Source organism: Rhinopithecus roxellana, chromosome 1 (genome assembly GCF_007565055.1).
Source record: "Rhinopithecus roxellana isolate Shanxi Qingling chromosome 1, ASM756505v1, whole genome shotgun sequence".
In the NCBI taxonomy this organism is placed as follows: Eukaryota; Metazoa; Chordata; class Mammalia; order Primates; family Cercopithecidae; genus Rhinopithecus; species Rhinopithecus roxellana.
This window is the reverse complement of record NC_044549.1, coordinates 44,719,302-44,745,149: the sequence shown is the minus strand read 5'-3', so window position 1 is coordinate 44,745,149 and position 25,848 is coordinate 44,719,302. Positions and strand designations below refer to the sequence as shown.

The 25,848-nt window shown below is 42.5% G+C and overlaps 1 protein-coding gene across 4 annotated transcripts in view; it reads left to right on the top strand.

Annotated features, from left to right (window-relative positions):
• The window catches only part of MYLK (myosin light chain kinase), a 223,453-nt gene that overhangs the window by 38,568 nt on the left and 159,037 nt on the right, over positions 1-25,848 (top strand). For all 4 annotated transcript variants that reach the window (XM_030942155.1, XM_030942139.1, XM_030942161.1 and 1 more), the window contains exon 2: positions 1,888-2,055. In XM_030942155.1, the coding sequence (XP_030798015.1) occupies positions 1,891-2,055 (165 nt within the window). In that variant the 5' untranslated portion in view covers positions 1,888-1,890. The remainder of the gene's footprint in view (positions 1-1,887; positions 2,056-25,848) is intronic.

Here is a 25,848-nt window from a genome sequence, read left to right as displayed (position 1 = left end):
GTTGTCCCCACCTGCACTTGGAACCTGGGACAGGGACACTTAGGATGTATTCCAGGTGGTGGCAGTGATTGTCCAATGGCCTTGGCTGGAGTCCAACCACCTAGCTTCTCTCAACTGCGACGTTTTCCCGGCCTGGTTCTTCAGATTTTTTTATGGATTTTGGAAATTCCCCCTGAAACTCCACCATCTTTCCAACAAATCTCTTCTCTGTTTATAAGAGCCAGAGTTAGCTTCTGTTGCTTGCAATCAAGAACTCAGATATGTATTTACAATAATTCCACTTTAGGAATCATTCCTAAGGAAATCTGTAGGAACTCAGGCATAGATTTCAGCACACATAGGCTCATCACCAGGCATCATAAAAGATTTAGAAACTATCCAAATGGCCAGCAGTAGGGAGATAGTTATGTAAGTCATACATCAATATGATGGATATTTGAAGATCAAATTTCTTAAAAGCAACTTCCCCCCCTTATTTTAAGAAAAGTTGTAGGGAAAAAAATAGAAAACATCTATGTACATGGTATGCTTTCAGCAATGTAAGATATGTGTTTTTCTATATTGATAAAAACAAAATTGGAGGGAAATGCACCACCATTCTATATAATAGAATTATGGATCTTTTCATTTAAAAAAACTTTTATTTTAGGTTCATATTTTCACATTTTAAAAGAACTCTGGAGCCTGATAAATCTGGGTTTAACTTCCACTTCTGCCACTCAGTAGCTGTGTAACAGCCAAGTTATTCCACCTGTCTGAGCTCAGCTTCTTTATTTGCAAAATGATGACTATACATACTTCATGGGGTTGTTCTGAGGATTAAAACAAATGAGATAATGTATCAAGTGCTTGATATGGTGCCTGGAACAGAATGTATTCTCAATAAATGATAACTTATTATTTTTACATATTGGTAATTTTCAAGTTTTATGATGAAATGTATTTAAAATTGAGAATAGAAATGTATTTAAAATTGAGAATAATTAAATATCACAAAAGAGTTGACCATCGCTCTAATGGGTAGTCATCTGTTACTTCTCACGTCAACCCCTTGTTCTGCTACCCTTGCCAGCCCCAGTCACATCTTATCTAGTCCCCAGTAGGCCCTGGACCAGGAGTCAGGGCTTAAGGTATTCTTGCCAGTGATACCATCATTTTGCTCTGTCTCCTGGGGCAAGTGACTTACCCTCTCTGGGCTTCAGTTATAAACAGAGGCATTAGCCTGGATAATCTGAAAACACACTGCTTCTCTGATGATCTGTGATCTCAAAGCCTTGTTCACCATCTGCTCCTCAGAGGTGGGATGTTCCCCCTTGCCTGCCTCCTTCCCTTCATTCAACCAAGACTCTCCCCTTACCTCACCTAAGGTCCTTGCCATATTAACCCAAAACTGCCTTCCTCTCCTGGAGTATGGATCCCATTTTTCTATAACCTGCAAGCTCTTGCAGTTCAGGCTAAAGCAGTTTCTACCTTCTACCAGAAGTGCTTAATGTAGATGTTGGTCCTGAAGAGTTAGTGACTATTAAGTACAGATTATAGATACCTATTACAAGAACTGTTTCTCCATTCTTGTCCCCAGCTTCCCGTTTCCTAGAAGAAAGGGACAGTGAAAAGATGGGAAGTTCCCCACAGGGTTTTGAGGAGGCAGGGCATCGCCCTGGGAACCGGAGCGTTTGTCTGGGATGGGCTGTGCCTTGTCCTGGCACTTTGTGTATAAAAGACAGAGGCTCTCATCTTCAGAGAGGAACTGTGGGTGGACACTGACCTAACTGGGGATCTGCTCCATGTAAAAGCCACACCTCCAGGCTGGACACACCTGATGCCTGAAGGGAAGACAGGGCTGTGCTTTTTCTGATCTGACCTGGTCCTCTTCCTTCCTTTTTGCAGACCATGGGGGATGTGAAACTGGTTGCCTCGTCACACATTTCCAAAACCTCCCTCAGCGTGGATCCCTCAAGAGTTGGCTCCATGCCCCTGACAGAGGCCCCTGCTTTCATTTTGCCCCCTCGGAATCTCTGCATCAAAGAAGGAGCCACCGCCAAGTTCGAAGGGCGGGTAAGAAGTGTGGCTGGATGGGGAGACTGTGGGGAAGGATGGGCAGGGGCCACTGCTCCTTGTCAAGCCTTCTCCTGGGCCGGCTGGATCTAATAGAAGGCTCAATTTTCTTTTGGACCTTCATGTAAAATGAACCTGTGCCACTTTTCTCTCTTTCTTTTGTTTGTGGTGGGTTTTGATCTGTGCTGGAGAACTTGGGGGTGGGGAGGATGCTGCAAGTTGACCATCCTGTGATGTTTTGCTGTTAATGTAGGTTGTGTTCTGGGTACATGCTATGTAATTACAGGAAAAGAAGACATGATCCAGTAGCAGGAAGAATACAGCTTGGGTTTATATATGTCCTCAAATCTGGACAATTGAGAATTGACTGTAATTTTTCTCTTACTTTATCCCTGGAAGGAGTGTTTAGTTAGCCGACCTTCTTGTACATCCACTTGGTATACGCAGAGCAGTGATAGGACCTCTCATTTCACTTCTGTCACCTGTCGTAAATGAATACTGGTCACTTGCCCTTACTGGGACTCCACTTCTTCTTCTGCAAACAAGCATGATCATTCCTTGTCTACCTTGTACTCAAAGGAGGAGAGAACACTGAAGAATTGCTGCGCTATGGCTCAGCAGTCTAAGAGGGAGCTCCTGAAAGCTTGTAGAAGGAGGGGATCAGGCTGATGATTCTTTCTGAATGATGCCAGACCATACCTTTGTGTAAGTGGTGGGTCTGGCTACGTGGTTGTCTGGAGAGTTTGCAGGAGTTGCTGCCTTGAAAGTGGCCTGGGGCTGTACTGAATTGCATGCTGTGCACAGACCTGTGTAATCAAGACTATTTGCTAATGATTCTGACCTACTAGTCCTTTCATATCTTTTACCAGAAGAAGATTGTTGGGGATGTTAGTGATGTTCCTGGGGAGTCTGTTTCTCTCTGGGCACTACCAGGATGAGGGCTGTCTTCTGTTGCCCTGACTCTGGTCCCCTCTGTCCTCTTATCCTCAAAGCTAACAGGAAAGAAGCAACAGGAAGAATCTCTGGGGGCTCATAAATGGTTTAGATGACCATAAAAAGGAATGAAATGCTGACTCATGCTATAACATGGATGAACCTTGACACATTGTGCTAAGTGAAAGAAGCCAGACACAAAAAGCCACTGATTGATTATAGGATTCCATTTATATGAAATGTCCAGAATAGGAGTATCTATAGAGACAGAAAGTAGAAAGGTGGTCACCAGGGGCTGGAGGGAAGAGGGATGGGGAGTGACTGCTGATAGGTACAGGATTTATTTGGGGCTGATGAAAATGTTCTGAAGTTAGTAGTGGTGGTTACAACTTTTCAATGTGCAGTACTTACAAAATACTGAATTATACACTTAGAAAATTAAAAAGTAAAAAACATTTGAGAAATGGCTCAGACAGCAAAATGGATCTTAACTGCACACCCACCCTCCTGCCATACTGCTTGTGAGACATAAACTCCTTCCTCAATTCAAACAAACGTGGAGAGGAAAAGACGGTAGCAACCATGTCATGTGATGATGCCTTTGCTTCCTTTGCTGACTGTGGCGTCACTGAAAGAACTATGCCTTGAGTGACTTGGTTTGGAACTTCCATCGTCTGAGCATCGGCCAGGAGCCAACACATTGGAGTTCTTGGTTGCTCAGTGTCCTCTGGTTGGCAAGTCATACCTTCTATGTGGCTAAGGTTTTCTTCTCTGAGAAAAGACAACTGGCTATTTCTGTATTTCTGGCCCACAGGGGTGGAAGAAGAAAAGTTGATAGACAGTAAAAGTACTTCATAAAGTTAGAAACTATACTTTGGTAAGACAGTATTTTTCTTAAGGAGTTAAAATTTACATAACATAAATCTAACCATTTTAACGTGAACAATTTAGAGTCATTTAATTCAGTGTTGACTGCAGTATTCTTAAAATGTAGCTTTCTCTATGTGAAAATTTTATTTTTCTTATATGTATGAAATAGTTGACTTTGTATGTTACATATGGACTATATGTCAAAATGCCTGTGTTCCTCATGAGTCAGACTGCAGTGCTACTTGACCATTTGCCACCTGACTTGAATTAACCCAGAACAATGCCTTGGCAGCACACTGGTGTATACAGAAGAAAGACTATTCCAGAGAGACATCGAAAGCATCTGGCTGTCTTGCAGAGACAAACGCAGAGGGAGAGACTGTAGAAGAAAATGCCCTGGAAGCTAGCATGCTGCAAGTGTGTGTTGTTAGTGCAGGAAAGAACACAAAGAGACTTTTGCATCAGGGAAGGGCCGCACATCACATGATCCCAGAAGAAGACAGCTGGTTGTTTTGATACAAAGATGAAGTTAAACAGGGGGTGTTTCTGACCTGGTGACCTCAGAGAAGTGAAGAGTTAGGTGGTGTTAGCCTGAGGTGGCATGGGTTTTGAGCAAGAGTTGCTGGTTATAATAAGCTCCAAATGCTCAAAACTCGCAGTTCCCTATTGGGCATAGTCAGTGGTGATCTGCCTTCAATGCGTGTCAGCCTTCACTGTTGGGGCCACTTGACCTTGCCTGAAGCCGACCCCTCCCTCCAGGTCCTGGGACACACCCCTCCCTCCAGGTCCTGTTCTAGGTGCTCAGTCATCACAGAACCAGTCCTGGTATCACTCTCAGGATGGCCTCAGGATCACATTTCTCTGGTAACTGAGCTCTTGCAGAACCTCTTATGAGTGACTAACGTAAAAAGTATGCCTTCAAGCAACTTCTGGGGCCCAGGCTGGTCCCCGTCACAGCTGACAGGAATCTTCTTCCCGGCCTCTGTTCACAGCACCTCTGCCTGCTTTCCTCCGTGAAGTTGCCCCCACAGTGGAGGCAGTGGAGGGTCCTAGGACTTCCCAGCTTCTTCTGAAAGAGGTTCAGGGACCCTCCCATCACTGAGAAACACAGTGGAGACCACAGATGTGACAAAGTTCTAAAGATTTGTTTCCTACTGCCTTCGGAGCTGCCAATCAGAAGTTCTTCAAATGCGTGCTTTTGGTTTTTATTCTCGTAAGACGTTAAAAGCTATTGCCTACTCTGCCCCATTTCCTTTTTATGCCTACTTTTAGACAAAGGACTTAATGAACCACTTCCTTCAATAAAGCTCCTCTTTCTATCTAGAGACTTGGGTGACATTAAGATGGGACAATAGGCACCCCCTGGTGGTTCAAGCCTCTTTCCAAGGAGCTCCAAACTATGCGATGCTCATCTCTGTGGGCTCAGTCCCTCAAAGCCGTTAGGGCTTTTCCACCTTGTGGGAGATACATTGGGTAGCCAACACATAACCCATGACCAGGCCCCTTTGCCTTTGCCCTGTTCCATGATGGGGTCCACTGTAGAGGCTTCCTTTGCAGCTAAGGGTAGCCCAGTGACACATTTGGGCTGAAGTCAGGGAGCTTCTGGGAAAGCCCCAGACTTCTGATTAAAGGAAGATAAAAAGACGTTACTGGTGCTCTCATATTCCACCCTTCCCTTGCTTCCTGCTTTGAATACAGGTGTAATACCTGGTGCTTGGGCAGCCAGATTAAAACCATGAGGCAACAAGCCTGCACACTAAGGATTGGTTGGGGGCAGGGGGACAGCAGTGGAGGGAGTGAAAAGAACCAGCAGCTAAGAGATACAAATCCTAAAGCTCAAAGGCTGTCCCAGATACGATCTTTGCAGTGATTCACACAGGAAATGTTACAGAAAGTATTCCTAACTGATAAATAGCTCATGAGATGCATGTGGAGATAGTGTCTCCTTAAATGAAGGGAATGAATAGGAGGAAGACATTGCACAGGGATAGGGGTTCCTTATTCTGGGTTGATTGTGGTCCTGCAGTGAAATCATTCTAGAGAATTCATTCACTCCCTGGCTGTGGCCATCAGACTTTAACCAACAGGGCCTAGGATTTATAAGAGGAAGTCAACAACTACTATTTAATTAGTGTCTACTGATTTAACCTAAGTCCCTTCCCTCCTCTCCCCTCTATTCCCCTCTCCTTCCCATCCCTTTACTTCCATTCCTTCTTCTTCTTCTTCTTCTTTTTTTTTTTTTTAGCTTTGCCAGCCCAAAGCTTGAGGAGACTATATTTTCAGGAATTCATGAAACTTTATCTCATTTCCACCTTTAGACCCAGACAACCAGATCCCCTTTCCCATGCCCACAACCTAGAAGCCCCTGTTCCTTTATCCAGCTGTTCTCGCTCCACAGAGCAGCAGAGCAGGAGACCTGTCTGCCCAAGGGATATGCCCACTGGAGCCAAACCGTCCCCATGTGCTGAGTACCCAGGACCCAGGAATTTTTTTACCAAATGGCCCTGAGCACACTTCTTACAGCTGTGTAGGCCTCCTCCCATGAGAAGATGTTGCTAGGCCTGGGGGTTGGGGTCAAAGGGCAGCTGTTTGCTTGGGAGGACAGTAAGGTAGATGAAAATTCATACGTGGGCTCTGTGTTCTGCTCACGTGCCTAGTAGAACAGGATATAAGTAGGGTGGAGGGAGAAGTGCACAGGACTGCGCGACTGTCTGTTGTTCATTGCTGGGCCTCAGGAGTGGCTGGGGGCTTCCATGTACAGACAGCCAGGTCTCCACAAATGCCAGGGGCTGGTAGAAACAACCCTAGCTGCTCTGTTGCCCATGCTGGTAGCTGAAGTGTTGATGGGCTGCTTTCCCCACCACAGAGTCAAGTATGAAAAGAGAGCAATGGTGGGAAAAATCATGAAACTACTGGAGATTTCTTCCCTTCTACCCTGGAATTTATTCTTATCAGAAAAAAAGCAAACATGGTGACAAGCCCTGGCTGTGCTGTGACTCGGATAAGCTGATCCTTTAGTGTCTCTTGAGAAGTACAGCCCAAACGAGGTTTCAGCTCACACTCCTGGCCTTAGCGTTCGCTGAAGTGGGCTTTGTGATAAAAAGTGAGCCCTGGCCCTGTCAAGGCGTGTTTCTGTCTAAGCTGTGGAGGGTGGAGGAAGGGAACATGAGAATACTGAACCATGGAAGCATGAATAATTAAATTCCTCAGTTTACACTTTAAACAGTGGTAGTATCCGTCTCCCAATAACTTTCAACTCAGTTCACTTCCAACTCAGAAGCAGTTAGCCACCATGTTTAGCTCTTTGAGAAATTTGAAAGAAATGTCTGGTTTGCTTTCTGTCCTCAGGAGTCTTAATGATGTGGTTCTGGAGAAGAATGCACATATAGAACAGCAAGATATGACAGTGTATAATTAGGTGCTTGAATTTCTTCAAGAAATAGTTTGTACTGTAGGAATTGAGAGATTAAGATGAGGATGGGAGTGACTTGAAGACTGGTTTCCTGCTCTGATTTCTGCCCTTCCAGTTCGTCCTTCCTTCTGCTACTTAAGTGATCTTCCTGCCACGTAGATCTGATGGTGCCACCTCCTGCTTTATACGCTGGAACCTTGGATGGCTCCCCTTGCATGAAATTCTGCAGCACTGCTTAAAAGGCCTTTGAGGACCAGCCCCCTCACTCTCCAGTCTTGTCTCCTTTCCCTCCCTTCTTCCATCTGATGTATTTTGGTGATGGTCCTGCTCCCCTGGCCCACACAGGCACAGTACAAATCCTTTGCTTTGGCACCACCTTTGTGAAGAAAGGGTAAACAAGAAGCACATTTTATATTCCTATTGGTTTGGGGTTAGGAACAGGGCAGATATGATAGAAAGGGGACTAACATATTTGTAAATGCTTATTGGTACCAGGCTTACTATCCTAATCATTTTATCCTCCTGGCAAGGTAGCTTTTTTTTTTTTTTTTTTTTTTTTTTGAGACAGAGTCTCGCTCTGTCGCCCAGGCTGGAGTGCAGTGGCCGGATCTCAGCTCACTGCAAGCTCCGCCTCCCGGGTTTACGCCATTCTCCTGCCTCAGCCTCCCGAGTAGCTGGGACTACAGGCGCCCGCCAACTCGCCCGGCTAGTTTTTTATATTTTTTAGTAGAGACGGGGTTTCGCCGTGTTAGCTAGGTTGGTCTCGATCTCCTGACCTCGCGATCCACCCATCTCGGCCTCCCAAAGTGCTGGGATTACAGGCTTGAGCCACCGCGCAAGGTAGCTTTTATCCTGATTTTTTATAGGATAAGAACCTGGGGGATCCAAGGGATTATAACATTTACACCTGTAAGTGATGGAGCCAGTTTTAATGGACCTAAGTCTCATGTTCCTCCTGCCCATGACACTGCCCCTTCACATGTCTCATCTGGTTCCTTGAACGCAATGACCGTTTCTTATCTATCTTTGAATAAGATGAATGCCTGCCATATGATGATTGCTCAAGCAGTGTTTGGTGTCCCTGAGGAGAACCATGGCGGTGAAGTGTCTAAGACTCCTGGTGTCTTGCCAGTCAAGCCCATAAGGATTTGGTCCCTCACTTCTTCTAGAGTCCTGTATCTCTGTTACCCCATCAGCACTCCCTGCCTGGCTTCAGAGCCCTCACTCTGTACCGGCCACATCCCTATGCACCTGCTCCCTGCTCCTCCACAGGCTGTGTCTATATCAAGAATGCCCTTCCTTCTCCTTTCCATCCTACCCAGCCTCAGGATCTGATTTAAATTTTACCTCCTTCAGGCTACTTTCATTATGCTTCCTTTTAAAGCATTTCATTAGAGTACAGAACAGCCATGGTTATAGGATGTGGACAGTTCACAATAATCATATAAGATCATTCTTGATCAATAGCCACAGGAAAGAGTTGACTACTTTGGCCTTTTAAAAAGGTATTATTCACTAATACACTCTGTGCCTATAACTTTGTTACAAAGAAAAACATTATTTAAATGCTAAACTATTTTTAAAACAAAAATTCAGACAAAGTTTAGTTATTTGCCTTAGCCCTTATTTCTCCTCTCCATAGGTAGCCACCATTAATCATGTTGAGTATCCTTTCAGAAATGATCTATACAAATATGAGCATATATCTGAATAGCCTTGTATATATACAAATGGGCCATGTTTGCATAAAAACCTGTAATTTGCTCTTTTTATTTTTTTGTGAGTTCATTGTAGGAGATATTTATTTATGGGGTACATGAGATATTTTGATACAGGCATGCAATGTGAAATAAACACATTGTGGAGAATGGGGTATCCATCCCCTCAAGCATTTAGCCTTTGAGTTACAGACAATTCAATTACACTCTTTATTTTAAAAAATACAATTATTATTGACTATAGCACCCTGTTGTGCTATAAAATAGTAGGTCTTATTCTTTCTATATTTTTTGTACCCTTTAGCCATCTCCACCTCCTCCCTGACCCTCACCCTCCCACTACCCTTCTCAGCCTCTGGTAACCATCTGCAACTTGCTCTTTTTACTGAATATCTTTCGATGTTTTTGTTTTCACACTAGCACACAGATCCACCTCACAGCTCTAATCCTGAACTTTCTAACCCTCAATTGTTCCCTTCTCTGAATTCCTATAATACCATATATATATATGACTCATTTTTACTCTTTATCAATTTTTGTTTTTGAGACAGAGTCTCACTCTGTTGCCCCAAGCTGGAGTGCAATGACACAATCTCAGTTCACTGCAACCTCCGCCTCCTGAGGTGGAGGTTCAAGCAATTCTCCTGCCTCAGCCTCCCGAGGAGCTGGGACTACAGGCGTGTGCTACTACACCTGGCTAATTTTTGTATTTTTAGTAGAGACAGGGTTTCACCATGTTGGCCAGGCTAGTCTCAAACTCCTGACCTCGGGTGATCCGCCCACCTCAGCCTCCCAAAGTGCTGGGATTACAGGCGTGAGCCACCATGCCCAGCCTACTCTATCAATTTTTTAATCAATTTATAATTTGATCCATTATTGTTTATCTTTTGCTCCTTCAATGAGAGTGAGCTGTTCAAGGTATAGGATTGCATTGTCCAATAGATTAAGATTAATTTAAATTAAATTAAATTTAAATTAAGATTAATTTAAATTAAATTAAATTTAAATTAAGATTAATTTAAATTAAATTAAATTTAAATTAAGATTAATTTAAATTAAATTAAATTTAAATTAAGATTAATTTAAATTAAATTAAATTTAAATTAAGATTAATTTAAATTAAATTAAATTTAAATTAAGATTAATTTAAATTAAATTAAATTTAAATTAAGATTAATTTAAATTAAGATTAATTTAAATTAAATTAAATTTAAATTAAGATTAATTTAAATTAAATTAAATTTAAATTAAGATTAATTTAAATTAAATTAAATTGAAAATTCAGTTCCTCAGCCACATCGGCCATATTTTGAGTGCTCAATAGTCACATGGGGCTAATGGCTACCATGTTGGACAGCACAGATTCTTGAACATTTCCATAATCATAGAATGTCCTTTCGGACAAGGCTGATCGAGAGCATATGTTCGTACATAATTCCACTTCCCATACTGTATATCACCAACCCACAGCTGGAAGATATACTGAAAATAGTTGTTCCATTCATAATAAAATGAAGACATTACATTCTTGAGAATGAAGTGAATTCTCAAGATTCATTCAAAGAAAAATATGATCTGTGATGAGAGAATCTATGTCCTTCATCTTCATTGTAGAATGCTAACCTTGATATCCCAGCAAGCTTGAATGTGTTCCTAAATTTTCCACAGTTGTGTATTCCATGTGGCTGGTAGTCCAGGTGTCACAGAGTTCCCAAAGTACTCAAAGGGAAAGCAGAAGAATGAGAAGTGGCAGGGCAAGTATTACTGAAAGGTTACCATAGTCAATAGCTGGTGGTCACTTCGGGTTCAAAATGGTGGACTGAACAGACGTATTAACTTCCTTTCCTGACAAATATGACATTGAAATAAACATGAAGAGGTCCAAAGAGAATGCGTTCATAGCTGCGCTAAAAACACGAGAGGGACATTAGTAGATGAGAGATTTTCTTGGGATTGCACTGAAGGACGTATCAGCTCTGCCTGCAGAACAGTTAAGGGTGAGGCTTCAGCCATATATTTGAGATTAAAGGATTTGGAGATTAGGAGTGGATGTAGGGCAGAAGTCGGGGTGATTAAAGGAAAGCCTATTTACTAAACATGTATATGGAGAGAAGTGAAGTTCCTGCTGTAGGTGTTAGTTTTTAAGAAGGCAGGATGGAAGTGTGTTGGATGTGCCATCATCTATCCATTTGCTCCATGACAAGCCTGTGACCGTGACCAAGTCCTCTCTGTGAAGCCTGCTAATAGACATTCCCCATGTGGGGCCTGCAGTCCGTCCCCTCATTCAGGGAGACAGGACTACTTCCAAGAGGTAGAAAACCCACAGAAGCCACCTATATTTGGAAACTAGTTCTTTGGTCACTGATGGTGAACAGTTAATTCATGGACACCAGATATCTGAAAACAACATTTATACAATATAATATTGCTATCAAGAAAATTGTTGTTTTTAAAAAATCAATCCATAGACAAAACCCAAAAGTGTTCATTATAGTTACAGAACAGAAAGTGAATCCTGTAAGTTTTGGCAAGCCAAAAGTAGTGGGATGGTGAATGGTAAGGTAGAGACAGAAAAACAGAGGAAGAGAAAAATATAGTGACACTAATGTCCCCATCTTACACAGTGGGAAGTAAAGAGATTCCATCTGAAATGGATGGGTCAAATAACAGGTTTAAGTATGTGACTTAAAACCATAATGACAGAGGTAAAAAAAAAAAAAAAGTCAACTCATGGGCCATATTTGGCACACAGGGCTTTTGTGTTGTGTTCTCAAAAAGTTTGAGCAAAGATTTGCAAATGGAAAATGTACACATATGATTTGTGTATAAGTGGCTTTTCTTTACAAATGAGACCTGGCAAGGTTTCCACATGGCCACACTGGCCCAGAGGGTGCCATCACTGTGTCTAGGCATTCGTTTCCAGGACCAGTGCCTGTTGCCAGTGAGCACTTAGCTTTTCTACTAGCCAAGTCTATATTCATAATGGGAAAGCAGGAAATGGACAGGAAGGGCCTCGTGACATTTCTTGTCCCAGCCCACATTCCCTACGTGTGTTTCCTGTCCAGCCTCTGTAGGCATTGGAGTTAGTGATTATGCTATAAATGTCCAGCAAAAGATCTAAAAACCAAGTAAAGGCCAGTAAGAGGGAAGCACCGTAAGCCAGAGAAATTTCTCATCACTCCTGTGGGACTCCACTAAGTGCTGTCTAAATTCTTAAATCAAGAAATAGACACAGAGCAAAATAAAAATAATTAAAAGAAAAATAGATTATTCCAAGGGTTATAGCTGAGAAGTACTACTATTGCAGGGAGGGGAAAGAGTAAAAAGGAAAGAGACCTTTTGCCATTTTCTACCCTCAACTTTCACCTTTTACTTTATACACATTCTTATTGCTTGAATTTTTTGTAAACAGTAGACAGGAATTACTTCTGTATATATTTTAAAAGCTCAATAAAAATGCCTGCAAGAAGATTCAGTACAGCTATCTGAGTTCAATGTCCAGATTCTATTTGACAGTTTGTCAAAGATGAATACACAGTTTACAGTGAAAGAAGTGTAGACAAAGTCCGGGCATGGAAAATATATAACACTGCATTAAAAAAATTACACAACTCTGCTGGCATTTAAACAAATGGAAATCAAAATACCTTAAAAGTATTTATGCACCTAAAAAACTAGCAAAATAAGGTACCAAGAGCCCACTGCTGGGGCTGTGAGGAAACAGGTGAGGCTTTCCTTTGTTGGAAGTACTGATTATTGGTTCATCCTCCTTGGGGCTTAGATTGGCAGAATGTTACAAGGGCAATAAAACTGTTGATGTGCCTTGCCAAGAATTCTGCTTTTGACACTATAACTTAACTCTTAAAGGAGAAGAAAAAATGTAGTTGCTACAAAGATGTCCAAAGCACTGTTTTTAATAACAAAAAAGGAACTAGTTTGTACTCACAAGGAGATAGATTATTATACAAACACATCAATATGGCAGATATTACATAATCACCTATTTGTCATTGTGGTAGCTATATCCATACATGAGAATGCGTGTGAATAACAAAGTAGGAAGAAAAGTAGAACAAACACTGGGCACACTCTCATCACAACCATAGAAAATCCACCAATGTGTTCACTACCTAAAATTAGAAGAGGATTTGGAACTGTATGAATAGAATTATTTTTTGTTCTTTAAGTGTCTGTGTTTTTAAAATTTCTCAGTGACGGTTTACTTATTAGGGAAGAGATGGCTGGTGCTATCTAGATATGTCTGTCTCTCTACTAATAAGGCCTTTAGGCTCCTATTGTTTTAACGTGTTTCCAATTATCTCCACTGTCTGCCTTGAAATGGAAACAAAGCTGAGTGGCAAAATGACCAATGAGAGATAAAGAGACCAGCTTGGGGTTTTCTTCCCCTTAACTGTATACTCAAAGTGGCCTAGGGGATCTACACAGGCATGAGCAATAGCACTGAGGTCTGGTTCATTTGTTCACATAGATACAATTTCTGCAGAGCTCAGGATGTTCAGATTCCTTCTAATATTTATATTCCTTCCAACTCTAAGTAAAGTTAATAAGTAAGACACTACTTTCATAAATAATGACCAATGTGAGTTGAGCCTCCTCTGTGCTCCAGACTCTGGAGATACAAAGAAAAATAAAACATGATTACTGTCTTCAGTGATCTTGCAACTAATGAATTCTCAATATCGAAACAGAAAATTAAAACTTCCTTCCTCAGTGAAGCCTTTTCTAGCTCTTCTGCCTCATTGCATTTCTTTCCGTTTCCATATTCCTAGAGGGTTATATTCTGCACTCTACAATTTCGATTTTAATTAGATAACTAACATAGTGTGTTGTGGAAAGAGCCCTGGACTGGAGTTCTAGTTCCCACATAGTTGCCTTAAAACTTTCTACAAACCACTAAACCTCCCCGCATCTCACATTCCTTCTTATAAAATCATGATTCAGATGATCCCTAAGACCCTTCAAGATCTGAAATTCTATGATTTATCTGTTGTAGTGTGTGTTCTGTGTTTTACATGCCTGGTTTTTACAAAACACGCCTCAGTGCCAGCTCCTGGTAGATGCCCAGTAAAAAGAGATTATTTATTCAGTCTGTAGGTTTTCTAAACATTAATCTCTTGTCTCATTAATGTTCAGTTTTTATTTAAGATAGATTTTGAGTGTTTGGATTTGATTCATTCAAGTAATGTTTATCAAGCACTTTACCATGAGTTGTCTACTGTGTTGGCTGTTTGTGGTTTGAGGAGGTGCTTGTGGAGGGCTGGCCATCATTTGTGAGGACTGTGGTGTTGAGATCTACACATCAGGCTGAGAGTTGGACCAAATCATCTTGACCATTGCTCCCATCTTCAGCATTTTTTTATTTTATTCAGTGCCTATTTGTATTGAGGTTGGTGTTGGAGTTTTCTTTGTGGTTTGTTGTGATCACGTCTGATTTTTAATAATATGTCATACATTTGTATAGCATTTTACAGAACTCCTTCTAGTTTTGTTAGAGGGTAGAGAATGCTAGTTACTCCCTCTCCCATTTCTCAGCACTTGGGGAAAGATACACAGAATGAAATGAGGGGAAGTGTGTGCATGGAGGGCCAGTGCCTCTAAGAGCACAACACCCTCCCTCCAGGAGAGCTCAAATGAAGGATGAGGCCAGGGCTCTCGTGACCCCCTCAGGATTCCATCTGTTCAGCCACTGGAGGGCAGAGTTACTGGAGAATTGCTGGCAGAGTGCTCCTAGAGCTCCTCCCTCAGCCCCTTCCAGGCTTCATCTACTGTGAGGGTCTTCCTAGCGATTGGCTTGGAGCACTTCATCTCTGGCCAGAAGCCTCCAGTGGTTCTGAGTGCAGACTCCTGGCCTGGCATTTGCCTTTCTCCATGATGTGGGGCTAGTTGCCCATACCAGCACTCTTCCCAGCTGCCAGGCCCCACGATCCCTGAGCAGGTCCCGGGCTTTCCCTCTTGGACTTCCGTCATCCTTTCTAACTGGAGCCCGGACCCCTAATCTATCACAGTGCTACCCCACTTCTTCCAAATGTCACCTCTTCCAGGGAGCGCATCCTGCTTCTCCTTGCCAGTTGTGGTCTCTTTCCTGCTGAATCACCCTGGGGCTTTCCTGTACTGTGTATCTTTGGCTTTATGTTCTGGTTATTTAAGTACTCGTCTCTAGAATGTGAGCCTCTAGAAAATCTCTTATTCATCTTAGTGTTCTCTATAGCACCTAGGACAGTGCCTGGCCTGTGGTGGATATTCAGTCAGACCTGGTTAGATTATGGCTGAGCAGGGATGGATTTAAACACACTGGGGCACGGCAGTCAGCCCCGTGATGCCAAAGTGCTATCATCTACAAAACCGTTTACTGGGCAGCTTGTCGGCCATCATAAGGAGCTGCCTCTCTTAAGACCAACAGTGTGATCTGAAAGGAGGTCTGTTCTGGTGTCATGTGCTTGGGTCTTTGTCTCTAATTCACTCTGTCCTCTGGGCTATAGTTTCCTCATCCTATAAAAATGAGAGAGTCGAACCAGATGACTGTGATGCCCCTTCCTATTCCAACATAACATGATTTCATAAAAATACGTTTATTTTTATTTTATTTTATTTTTTGAGACAGAGTCTCACTCTGTTGCACAGGCTGGAGTACAGTGGCGTGATCTCAACTCACTGCAACCTCTGCCTCCCGGGTTCAAGCAATTCTTCTGTCTCAGCCTCCCAAGTAGCTGGAACTACAGGCACGTGCAACCATGCCTGGCTAATTTTTTTATTTTTAGTAGAGACGGGGTTTCACCATGTTGGTCAGGTTGGTCTCAAACTCCTGACCTCAGGTGATTCACTCGCCTAGGCCGCCCAAAGTGCTGGGATTACGGGCATGAGCCACCACGCCCAACCATAAAAATAAACTTTAAACAAGATTTTGGAGTAGGGAGTTGGTGGTTTTATGAGCATGCTTACCAGTTGACCCCAGTGCTACGTGACAGGCTGACTTAAGTGACTAGTTTGCAGGTTCGTTCAGTAAATGCTCGTGGTATGCAGGATGTTTGTACTCCTGCAATAAACAGATGACAGAGAAAACCAAGGCACTGTCCCTGCATTCAAAGGTTTGACATCCTCAACTTGCTGAGGCTCTTAATCTGCACTTTGCACACCCATTACATGCACACCAACCTTGAGTGCTGGCACGTTGTGTGGGAATGAGGAAATGTGTTCTGATGCCACACATGGGACCTGACGTCCTCTTCAAATTAATCCCTGTCCCCTGCCTGTGCTGAAGAACTCTGAAATAAAAGTGGGTGGGAGATGGTGATGGTGAAAAGAGACTTGTGTCCTGTAGTGATGGTGAGGATGAGCAATAGACTCGCCTGTTTTTCTGTCATCGGTGGTACGCTGAGTCCCCGAGCAACTCCTCTAAGAGATGCAGGTCCCTCTCAGCCACTCAGAAAACTCCAGCAGGGATTAGGGCAGGATGAGGTAGGGGCACACAGGGCCTGTTGAGAGCTGAAGTTTAGATGGTGAGCACAGAGTCCCAAGCCTGGGAGGGAGGTTGTCTGTGGAGTGTGAAGAACTTGGCTCAACCCGGCCACCAAATGCTGGGAAGCCTGACAGGGGAGTGAAAAATGAGCCTGGAAGAGTTGGAGCCAGGAAGGCAAGGAAAATCAAATCAAATCTGGATCCTGATTTAAAAGGCATTAGGCCGAGGGGAGCCAGGCACCTGAACATACTTTCCACAGCCTGTCATGCTAGGCCTGCCTCATCCGTGCGCAGCGAGGGGATGTCGGGCCCAGGGAACTGGTTCCCAGGCCACTATCCCCCAGTCAGTCCGCTCAGGCACAGGCACGACCCCATCGAATGCCATACTCTGTTGGGCTGGAGGCCGGGAGAGCTGCTGTGGCTCAGTCCAGAAAGGAGTGAGGAGAGACCGTTTCTGGAGCAGTCTAGCGCCAGTCAGTCCCCCACATGCACAGTGAACACTGGTACGGAATTAATGAATTATCTGAGACAAAGCTCTTTTGTCATAAAGTCAAGTCATCCCCAAACCCACCCCCTACTCTTCATTTTTAGCAGCCAGGACATAGCCATTTGGGGTCTGAAGTGAAATTCTGGACCCTCAGTGCTGAAATCATTCGTGGAGGCACTTTATAGAGAGTGGTTTCTCAAGGTGGGATCCTGCAGAAACCACTGGGTGCCTGCAGAGTCCCACCCAGACCCGCTGAGGTGAGACCAAGGAATCTGCACTTGAGTACACTGTCCCTTAACAGGTTCTTCTATGAGCCACTCAAGGGACAGCCGTTAGTCTCCAGAGATGGAAGCAAAGGTCACACCTGCAGGTTTCAACTGCCCCTGGGGGAGCACGTGAGAAGTGGCTGGGAGTGGAGGAAGGGGTGACTGGGCTTTTGTATCTTGCCTGATTTTACTTCTGAGGGTGGCAGGTCTGACAATCACAGGCCCTGGGAAAGGGCTCTCTGCTGATGGACTGCTTGAGCATATTGCTGACTTATAGATTGGTGATTTATTTTATTTTATTTTATTTTATTTTATTTTATTTTATTTATTTTATTTTATTTGAGACGGAATCTCACTCTGTCGCCCAGGCTGGAGTGCAGTGGCAAAATCTTGGCTCACTGCAAGCTCTGCCTCCTGGGTTCACGCCATTCTCCTGCCTCAGCCTCCGGAGTAGCTGGGACTACAGGCGCCCGCCACCACGCCCAGCTAATTTTTTCTATTTTGTTTAGTAGAGACGGGAATTGGTGATTCTTATTGTCACCATTATCTCCCCCATTATCACCCTCCCAAGGAATCCCCTAGTGAAAATTTAATACCACAGTTACACTTTATACTGTATATGTGTACTGTAGTATATCTGTGGGTATACATAGAAAGAGTAAAACTTTTTGCCCCTTACTCCCGAGAACAAATTGTCCACCCCTCCCCCCACCTTAGGGATGATATTACCCCTTGAGAATGCATCATATAGATTAAATTTTGTAATGCTTATAATCTTCTGGAGTAGAAGTGTGGAGTCAGAATAGAGAAGGAAAAATATGGGTAGGAAATAATAAACCTGGGTAAGAATAGCATACAGAAATAAACACTGTACAGTCTTGTATTATAGTTGTTAGAGATGGGCTGCAAATGTGACTATTTGTTAGCTTTCTGGAAATCATTTTGTCTTTAAAAAATAAGCCCATTTGCTCAGGACATGCAGTCAAAGGCCTAACTAGTGGGAACTCTAGAGCTTATGTGTGGGTATATACACACATGCCTGTGCGTAAACAAGGGAAGCTGTCTGGATGCTAAAGGTGGTAGGAGATGCTTTTTGGGCAGAAGACTGGAGACCCCTGGCTCTGTCATTGTTCTCTGTTCTATCTCCCCTCCTACCCTGAATTCAGATCACCACTATCGTCTGCTCTACACCCTCAGCCCTGTTCCCAAGCTGGCTCAGGCCCCTTCTTGCTGCTCTTCGCCTTATCTGCCTTGTGGCCCTCGGGTCTCTGTTCTACACTTGGTCATGCTCCCTGAACCTCTCCAAAGTTTCAGTGGGGAAGAGAGGGTGAGGGCAAGACTCGAGCTGTGGCAGAGTGTGGGTAAATACCTCAGGGAGGACCAGTTCACCTCAACCTCTTCTTCAGGGAGCAGTGGCCAGCCCGTGCTTATAAACATGTGCTTGCCAGAGTGCAAATGATCAAGAAATGTCAGGGCAGGAAATCAAGAAGCTTTGTGTCATGGGGCAATGGAAAGAATAGAAGCACAGACTTTGCAGCCAGGATATCTGAGTTTGAATTTCTTCTGCTTACATTCTCTAGGCTCCATAGCTGAGATGGGAATAGTAATTCCTACTTCCCAGCATCATTGGAGGGTTGATGCAATGGCAGATGTGCACCAGCACATAGCAGTTGTCTAATAAAATGGTGGGCATCATAGTACTATAGTAATATAATCAGGATCACTGATCTGTCCACAGCACCACTCTAAATGGCTTACTTTGAGAATGCTTTAAAGTAAAAATGCAATATTCTACTTAAGAAAGCAGATAAGCAAAGGTAGAAAGAAGGCTAAAATTACCTATGGTTCTGCTTTGCTCTCAGTCTGTATTATTGTTTTGTTTAATCGTTCTGTCCTATAGTTCTTTTCTAAGCTGGGTGTTTATTTTGTTTTCAACATAGGGATAACTACAGGATTTATAGGGGCAGAGTGGCTTGTGGAAGCATCACAGGCCATGGGTCGGACTTGATTTTTAATTCAATCCCATCCTTTACCAGCTGTGATCATGAGTAATTTGCCAACTCTCCAGGTCATGTTGCTATCTATAAAATGGGGATAATGCCACCTATAATATGGCATTACTTAAGTGAAATATCTTTGCTGCATATGTAATAGAAGTGCTTAGTAACTTTTAGTCATAACTAAAATTATTCATAGTGTTTTGTATCCTGCTTTTTTCAGCCAACATAGCATTTTTCAAATCACTCTGTCACCATAATTTTAATGGTGAATATTCCATTAAATTTGATATGCTACCATTTACTGAATCATTCCTCTGTTGGCAGTTATCTTGATGGTTTCCAATATTTCCTTTTATAAATTAAATTTGCATCAACATCTTTATACATGAAGTTTTTAATTCCGTATTTAATATTATTTCCTTGGGATTGGTTAGTCAGCAGAAGAGAGGTGAATGGGACAAGGATTCGGGCATCTGTAAGCACAAGTACTTTCCAAGAGGCTAGTCTTCTTCAGCTTGCGCTGTTATCAGTAAGGGAGAAGACACAGCACCAGTTTTCATGGCCCACCTGCTCCCCGATCTATGAGATTCAAACTCGCCTTATCAATTTGGAGCACCTCTGTCCACCAGCTTCTTCCTGCCCCAGCTCACAGCTTGGTTCTCTCCGAACCAAGAATCCTTCACTAGACCTCAGTCTGCATCTGCCCTGCAGCTTGGCCTCTTGTCCTGATGCCACATGGGGACCAGCAGGGCCTGCAGGTACCAAGTGGTCAGGAGGGTGGGAGGAAGGAAGCCAGAGAGTCTAGTGAGAGCTGAAACCCGTAATGGCCTCTGCTGGGGTGGCAGAGGGAGCAAGAACAGCAAGCAGACTCAGAGGCCAGGCCTTTTCATCCTAGTCGTCAGAAAGATCAAGACAGTCCAGGGCTCAGGAGACCTCAGTGCCTACCATGACGCCTGACACACAGTAGGTGATTAAGAAGTGAAAACCAAAGACTGGGCAGTGGGAGAGCTGTGAGTGAAAGGAAAACCATCTTCTTCCCAGAGGTTTACTGACCTTGACTGACTGATAGAGGACCTCATAATTTCAAGCTGAGAGACTCTTCCAGCCACACTGGGTCAAATGTTGAACTACCTGGTACTTGTCATTCCTCTTTTTCTCTTTTCTTCTCTACACATCATGATCCTGGCCCACATAGTGATTAATTTTAATCATTCCATTGAAATCATATTCTTATTCAGAGTATATTTGTCAATTTGTCTTCACTGGGCCCCAGACTAGGAGCCTTTGGTTGGATACTGTCTCCCCTGATAGAGAGTGAGCATCCTAAGGCAGGTGCCACATCCACTGTACTGACTCTAAAGTAGGTGCACAACGAGCACAGAGCTGGGTTCTAAGAGGCATGAAATGCTGAGACTCAGTTCTTGCTCATTAATGCTGCCTGATTGAAGTACTAAAATGTATGTGCATGCACACACTCTCCTGAACTTATATTTGTTTCATAAGATCTGCCAATGCTGATAGCCAGATGAGGTACCCCATGCCTATAATCCTAGTACTATGGGAGGCTGTTTGGGGCGGATTGCTTGAAGCCAGGAGTTTGAGACCACCAGCCTGGGCAGCAAAGCAAGACCCAGTCTCTACAAAAAACAGAAATTAAAAAAATTAGCTGGGCATAGTGGTATGCAACTGTAGTCCCAGCTGCTGAGAGGCTAAGGTGGGAAGATCACTTGAGCCCAGGAGTACAAGGCTTCAGTGAGCTATGATTGCACTCCAACCTGGGTAACAAAGCGAAACTCCATCTCTAAAATTAAAAAAAATTACCTTGTTGAATCTGTCTTTTCCATCTCCGCTATTAGAGTAGGCGCTCCTTGTAGGAGGAGACTAGATCCTTAACCTTCTTTACATCCCCAGTGTCTAGCACAGTAGCAGTGAAGGGTGCTCAATGAGCCTTTATCCAGTGCATAAGCAAACGCTAGTAATGAACAAGACCCTATGCTCTATGGTCAGTATATTAATACAATAAAATGTGCAACAAAAAATATAGGAAAGAAGTATTCAGAAGACCTCATGAAGAAGGCCAGTTTCATTCTAGGCCTTTCTAGGGTCAGTGATGTATTCAATTACAAAATAAGGGTGTGGTGTTTAACAGTGCTCTCGAAGAATACTCCTGAGGGGACACTGGTGAAATATCTTGTCAAAAGGCTAGGGAAGCCTTGGCATAACTTTTTGATACTTGGAACTTTCTTGCCCATGATTCTATTTGACTCCCCTGAAAAGTAGTGAGCTATGGAGGAACAAGCCTGAATTTGGGGACCTTGTGTAAATTACTTACCTTCTTTGAGATTTTTTTTCTTACCTATAAAATTAGTATGGTAACACTGACCTTACAGAGGTATTGGGAGGATTAACTCATATGACGTACATAATGTAGCCTGTACTTCCCGAGAACGAGCATCCAACCCCCTCCATGCTTATACAGCAGGGGGAGGAGTAATTGCCTCTGGAGGCCTGTGATGCAGTCTCCACTGACCCTGCAAAAGTATTGTAACCTCTGCCTGACCTGCTTGTAGGTTGCTTAGGAGGGGAGCTGAGAAGTGACAGGAAAAAGGTTTTGTATGCAGTTTATGAGTTAAGAGAATATTACTTAATTGTGGGTTTGATGGAAAACATTATGTGAGGTTGGTTCAGATATTTCCAGAGGTCTGCCAGCAACCTCAGAAGTGGAGCCTTATTGAAAACAGCTGGGGAGAAGGTTGGCGCCCAGCCTCTCCTTGCTTTTCCATGCCCCAGAGCTGTCTCACTCAGTGGACTGAGCTCAGCCCCAGGACCCTGCCAAGGGCTCTGGCAGCCTCAGCTGGGGACAGGCAGTGGTTCTGCCCAGCTTGGGGCTCCATCTCAAAGAATGAAACCAGTTAAGCCAGGAATTTGCCAGGCCACCAGTCAGTATTTCTTCCAGGTCTTGAAATTAGCCGCTGACTTGAGTTCTTGCAGGATGAGTTAACCAGTGCAACGTTTTCGTGGCAGGGGTGTGGGCTGCCTACTGGATGTGTGATGGATGAGCTGTGTTGTCCTTTGAAGTCCTCCCAGCTGTCCTGCTGGGCACCAGCTAGAGAATGAGGATACTGTTCAAAGCACAGCCCTCCTATATGTCCATTTGGAAGCCTCACCCTCCTTTGCCACAGAGGCTTTTCTATCGGAAGGCTGCTAGCTTTGCTATAGCTGAAGCCCATTTGGTTTTATCCCAACTACTCACCAACCATGTCGATTTCAGCTGAATTTTCTTGAAGACAAATATGGCATGCCGCTCCCTTATTCTTTCACTTCGAAGGGACATTCAGTCACTGCCAGTCTCTCGTTTATTTACTTTCTAAAAATGTGCTCCTAGTAAATTTACATAATTTGAATTTCAGTAAAATTTTAAAACTTTATTTTTTTTTTACTGTTCATGAAAGTAAAATGTGTTCCATACTTTAAAAGATTTGAAATACAGACAGTATAGAAAACAATCCCACCATCCAGTGATGACAGCTATTTACACATTGGTAGATTTCCTTTGTATTTTTTTCTATTGTAACAAGGAAAAAGTATATTGTTATTAAAAGTTACATTATGGATATTAAGTAACTGGTTTTATATGCTGCCTTTTTAGTTAATACTTCTTTTTATTTTTTTTTGAGACGGAGGCTCGCTCTGTTGCCCAGGCTGAAGTGCAGTGGCGTGATCTCGTCTCACTGCAAGCTCCACCTCCCAGGTTCACACCATTCTCCTGAGTAGCTGCGACTACAGGCGCCCGCCAGAATGCCTGGCATTTTTTTTTTTTTTTTTGGATTTTTAGTAGAGATGGGGTTTCACCGATGGTCTCGATCTCCTGACTTCGTGATCCGCCTGCCTCGGCCTCACGAAGTGCTGGGATTACAGGCGTGAGGCACCGCGCCCAGCCCCTTTTTAGTTAATGCTTTCTCATGTTCTTTAAAATTCTTCAAGATAAATCTTAATAGTTATATAGTATTTTGGTCTTATAATTATTTCAAATAGACTATGTTTTTGATATTTTGATTTCTAATATTTAATCTTTTAAATAAATTAAACTTATATCCATCTTCATGGACATCTTTGACAATTCCTAAGAGATATTAGAAATAGAAGTATTGAATCTTTTTAAGTCTTTGGATAGCTATTTCCAAATTGTTAAAAATAGCCTCATAAGGTCAACATTACTATGCTAATTTTATAGGTAAGAAAAATGAAGTTTAGGCCGGGCGCGGTGGCTCAAGCCTGTAATCCCAGCACTTTGGGAGGCCGAGACGGGCGGATCACGAGGTCAGGAGATCGAGACCAACCTGGCGAACATGGTGAAACCCCGTCTCTATTAAAAAAATACAAAAAACTAGCCGGGCGAGGTGGCGGGCGCCTGTAGTCCCAGCTACTCGGGAGGCTGAGGCAGGAGAATGGCGTGAACCCGGGAGGCGGAGCTTGCAGTGAGCTGAGATCCGGCCACTGCACTCCAGCCTGGGTGACAGAGAGAGACTCCATCTCAAAAAAAAAGAAAAATGAAGTTTAAATTATCACCCTCCCTTCAGCAATGTGTAAGAATGTAATTTTCTCACACTCATAAGCACTAGTTATCACTTTACCTATTAACACATTTTTAAATGAAAAATATCACATTTTATTTTATATTTGCTTGATTAATTTTAAATTAAACATTTTTATATGTTTGGCTACTACTTCAGAAACTTCTTGTTCCTGTCCTTTACTTTTTTCCTTCTGTGTTCTTTTTATTTAGTCATGTAAACTTTTTATATCTTAAAAATGTTCACCTTTTTTTTTTTTTTTTTTTTTTTTTTTTTTTTTTTTTTTTGAGACGGAGTCTCGCTCTGTCGCCCAGGCTGGAGTGCAGTGGCTGGATCTCAGCTCACTGCAAATTCCGCCTCCCGGGTTTAGGCCATTCTCCTACCTCAGCCTCCCGAGTAGCTGGGACTACAGGCGCCCGCCACCTCACCCAGCTAGTTTTTTGTATTTTTTTAGTAGAGACGGGGTTTCACAGAGTTAGCCAGGATGGTCTCGATCTCCTGACCTCGTGATCCACCCGTCTCGGCCTCCCAAAGTGCTGAAATGTTCACCTTTTTTACATATATATTTGAAATATTTTTAATGTGTTTACCTTTTAATTGTTATCCTAACTTTACTTTTATACAGAAATTTTAAATTTTAGTGGTCACATGTCTTTATGCTTTCCACTATTAGTGTTGTGCCTGGAATCTCTAAGATTATGTCCACATTTCTTCTAGCTTTTTTTACTTTTAACATTTTAATCAAAATGGACATTTCTGTGTATAATGGGAGGAAGAAATCTTGAATAGGATTTTTTTCAAGTTATCCATACTTACTGAATAATCTGTTCTTTTCCCATTAGTTTGAGATCAGCTTTACTGTGTACTGAAGTCTTATGTATAGAGTTGTTTTAGGATTTTTCTGGACTATTTCGTTAGTCAATATGTGAACCAAAATGGTTTTAATAATTGTAGCTTTTTAACATTCCATATCTAATCATATAATCCTACTGGCTACTTTTAATACAAGGACAAAGTATTTCTCTTTATATATCGAAGACTTCTCACATGTTGTTTAGAAAGTTTTGAAACTTTAATTATATAGGATCTTCATGTTTTTTAAGTTTTTTCCTGGGTGAAGTGTGTGTGCACACCTTTCCTAATGGTAATAGCTACTAGATATGAAAACGATTTTAACTTTTGAGTAGTTTATAGCTGGCTAAAGCCAATATCAGAGGTATAGATGGTTTCCACCTTATGATAGTTCAGCTTATACATTGTCAACTTGATGCAAAAATGATACACATTCATTAGAAGCTGTACTTCAAGTACCCCCACAACCATTGTTTTTCACTTTCAGTGCTCAATACATGAGATATTCAATGTTGTGTTATATAATAGGCCTTGTGTTAGATGATTTTGCCCAACTGTAAGCTAATGTAAGTGTTCTGAGCGTGTTTAAGAGAGGCTAGGCTAAGCTATGATGTTTGATGAGTCACTATATTTAATGCATTTTCAACTTAGAAAATGTTCGACTTGGGATGAGCTTATTGGGATGTAGGCCATCATAAATTAAGGAGCATCTGTATGTGCATAGCCTTTAATGCTTTTATCATTGAACAAAAGTTACTAAAAATTAGTGAGCCAATCATTCAACTCACAAAATCAAAGACTAGGACAAGCCAAAAGAAAGCAGAAGCAAAACATTTATATAAAAGGAGAAATGAGTTTATTACAAAGAGGAAAACAATATTTAGGAGTAAACTTAAGGACTGGTCTTAGAAATAGGAAATAGGCCAACCCTACTAGGCCATTCAAAGAAAAACAGAAAATACACCTAACATTTGGAAATGGGACTCTAACCACTGATCTGTAGTTAATAAAAATGAGATTTTCAGGGTAAACTCTGATTTGAAGATCTTGAAAGAAGTAGATGCTTTTCTAAGAAAATTAACTTAAAAAGAAGTTGAAAACCTGAAAAGTTCAGTGGAAGAAACTGGAACAGTTGAAGAAATACATCTTGAGAAAGTTCTGGATCCACATAGTTTTATAGATGAGTTCATTAAAACCTTCAAGGA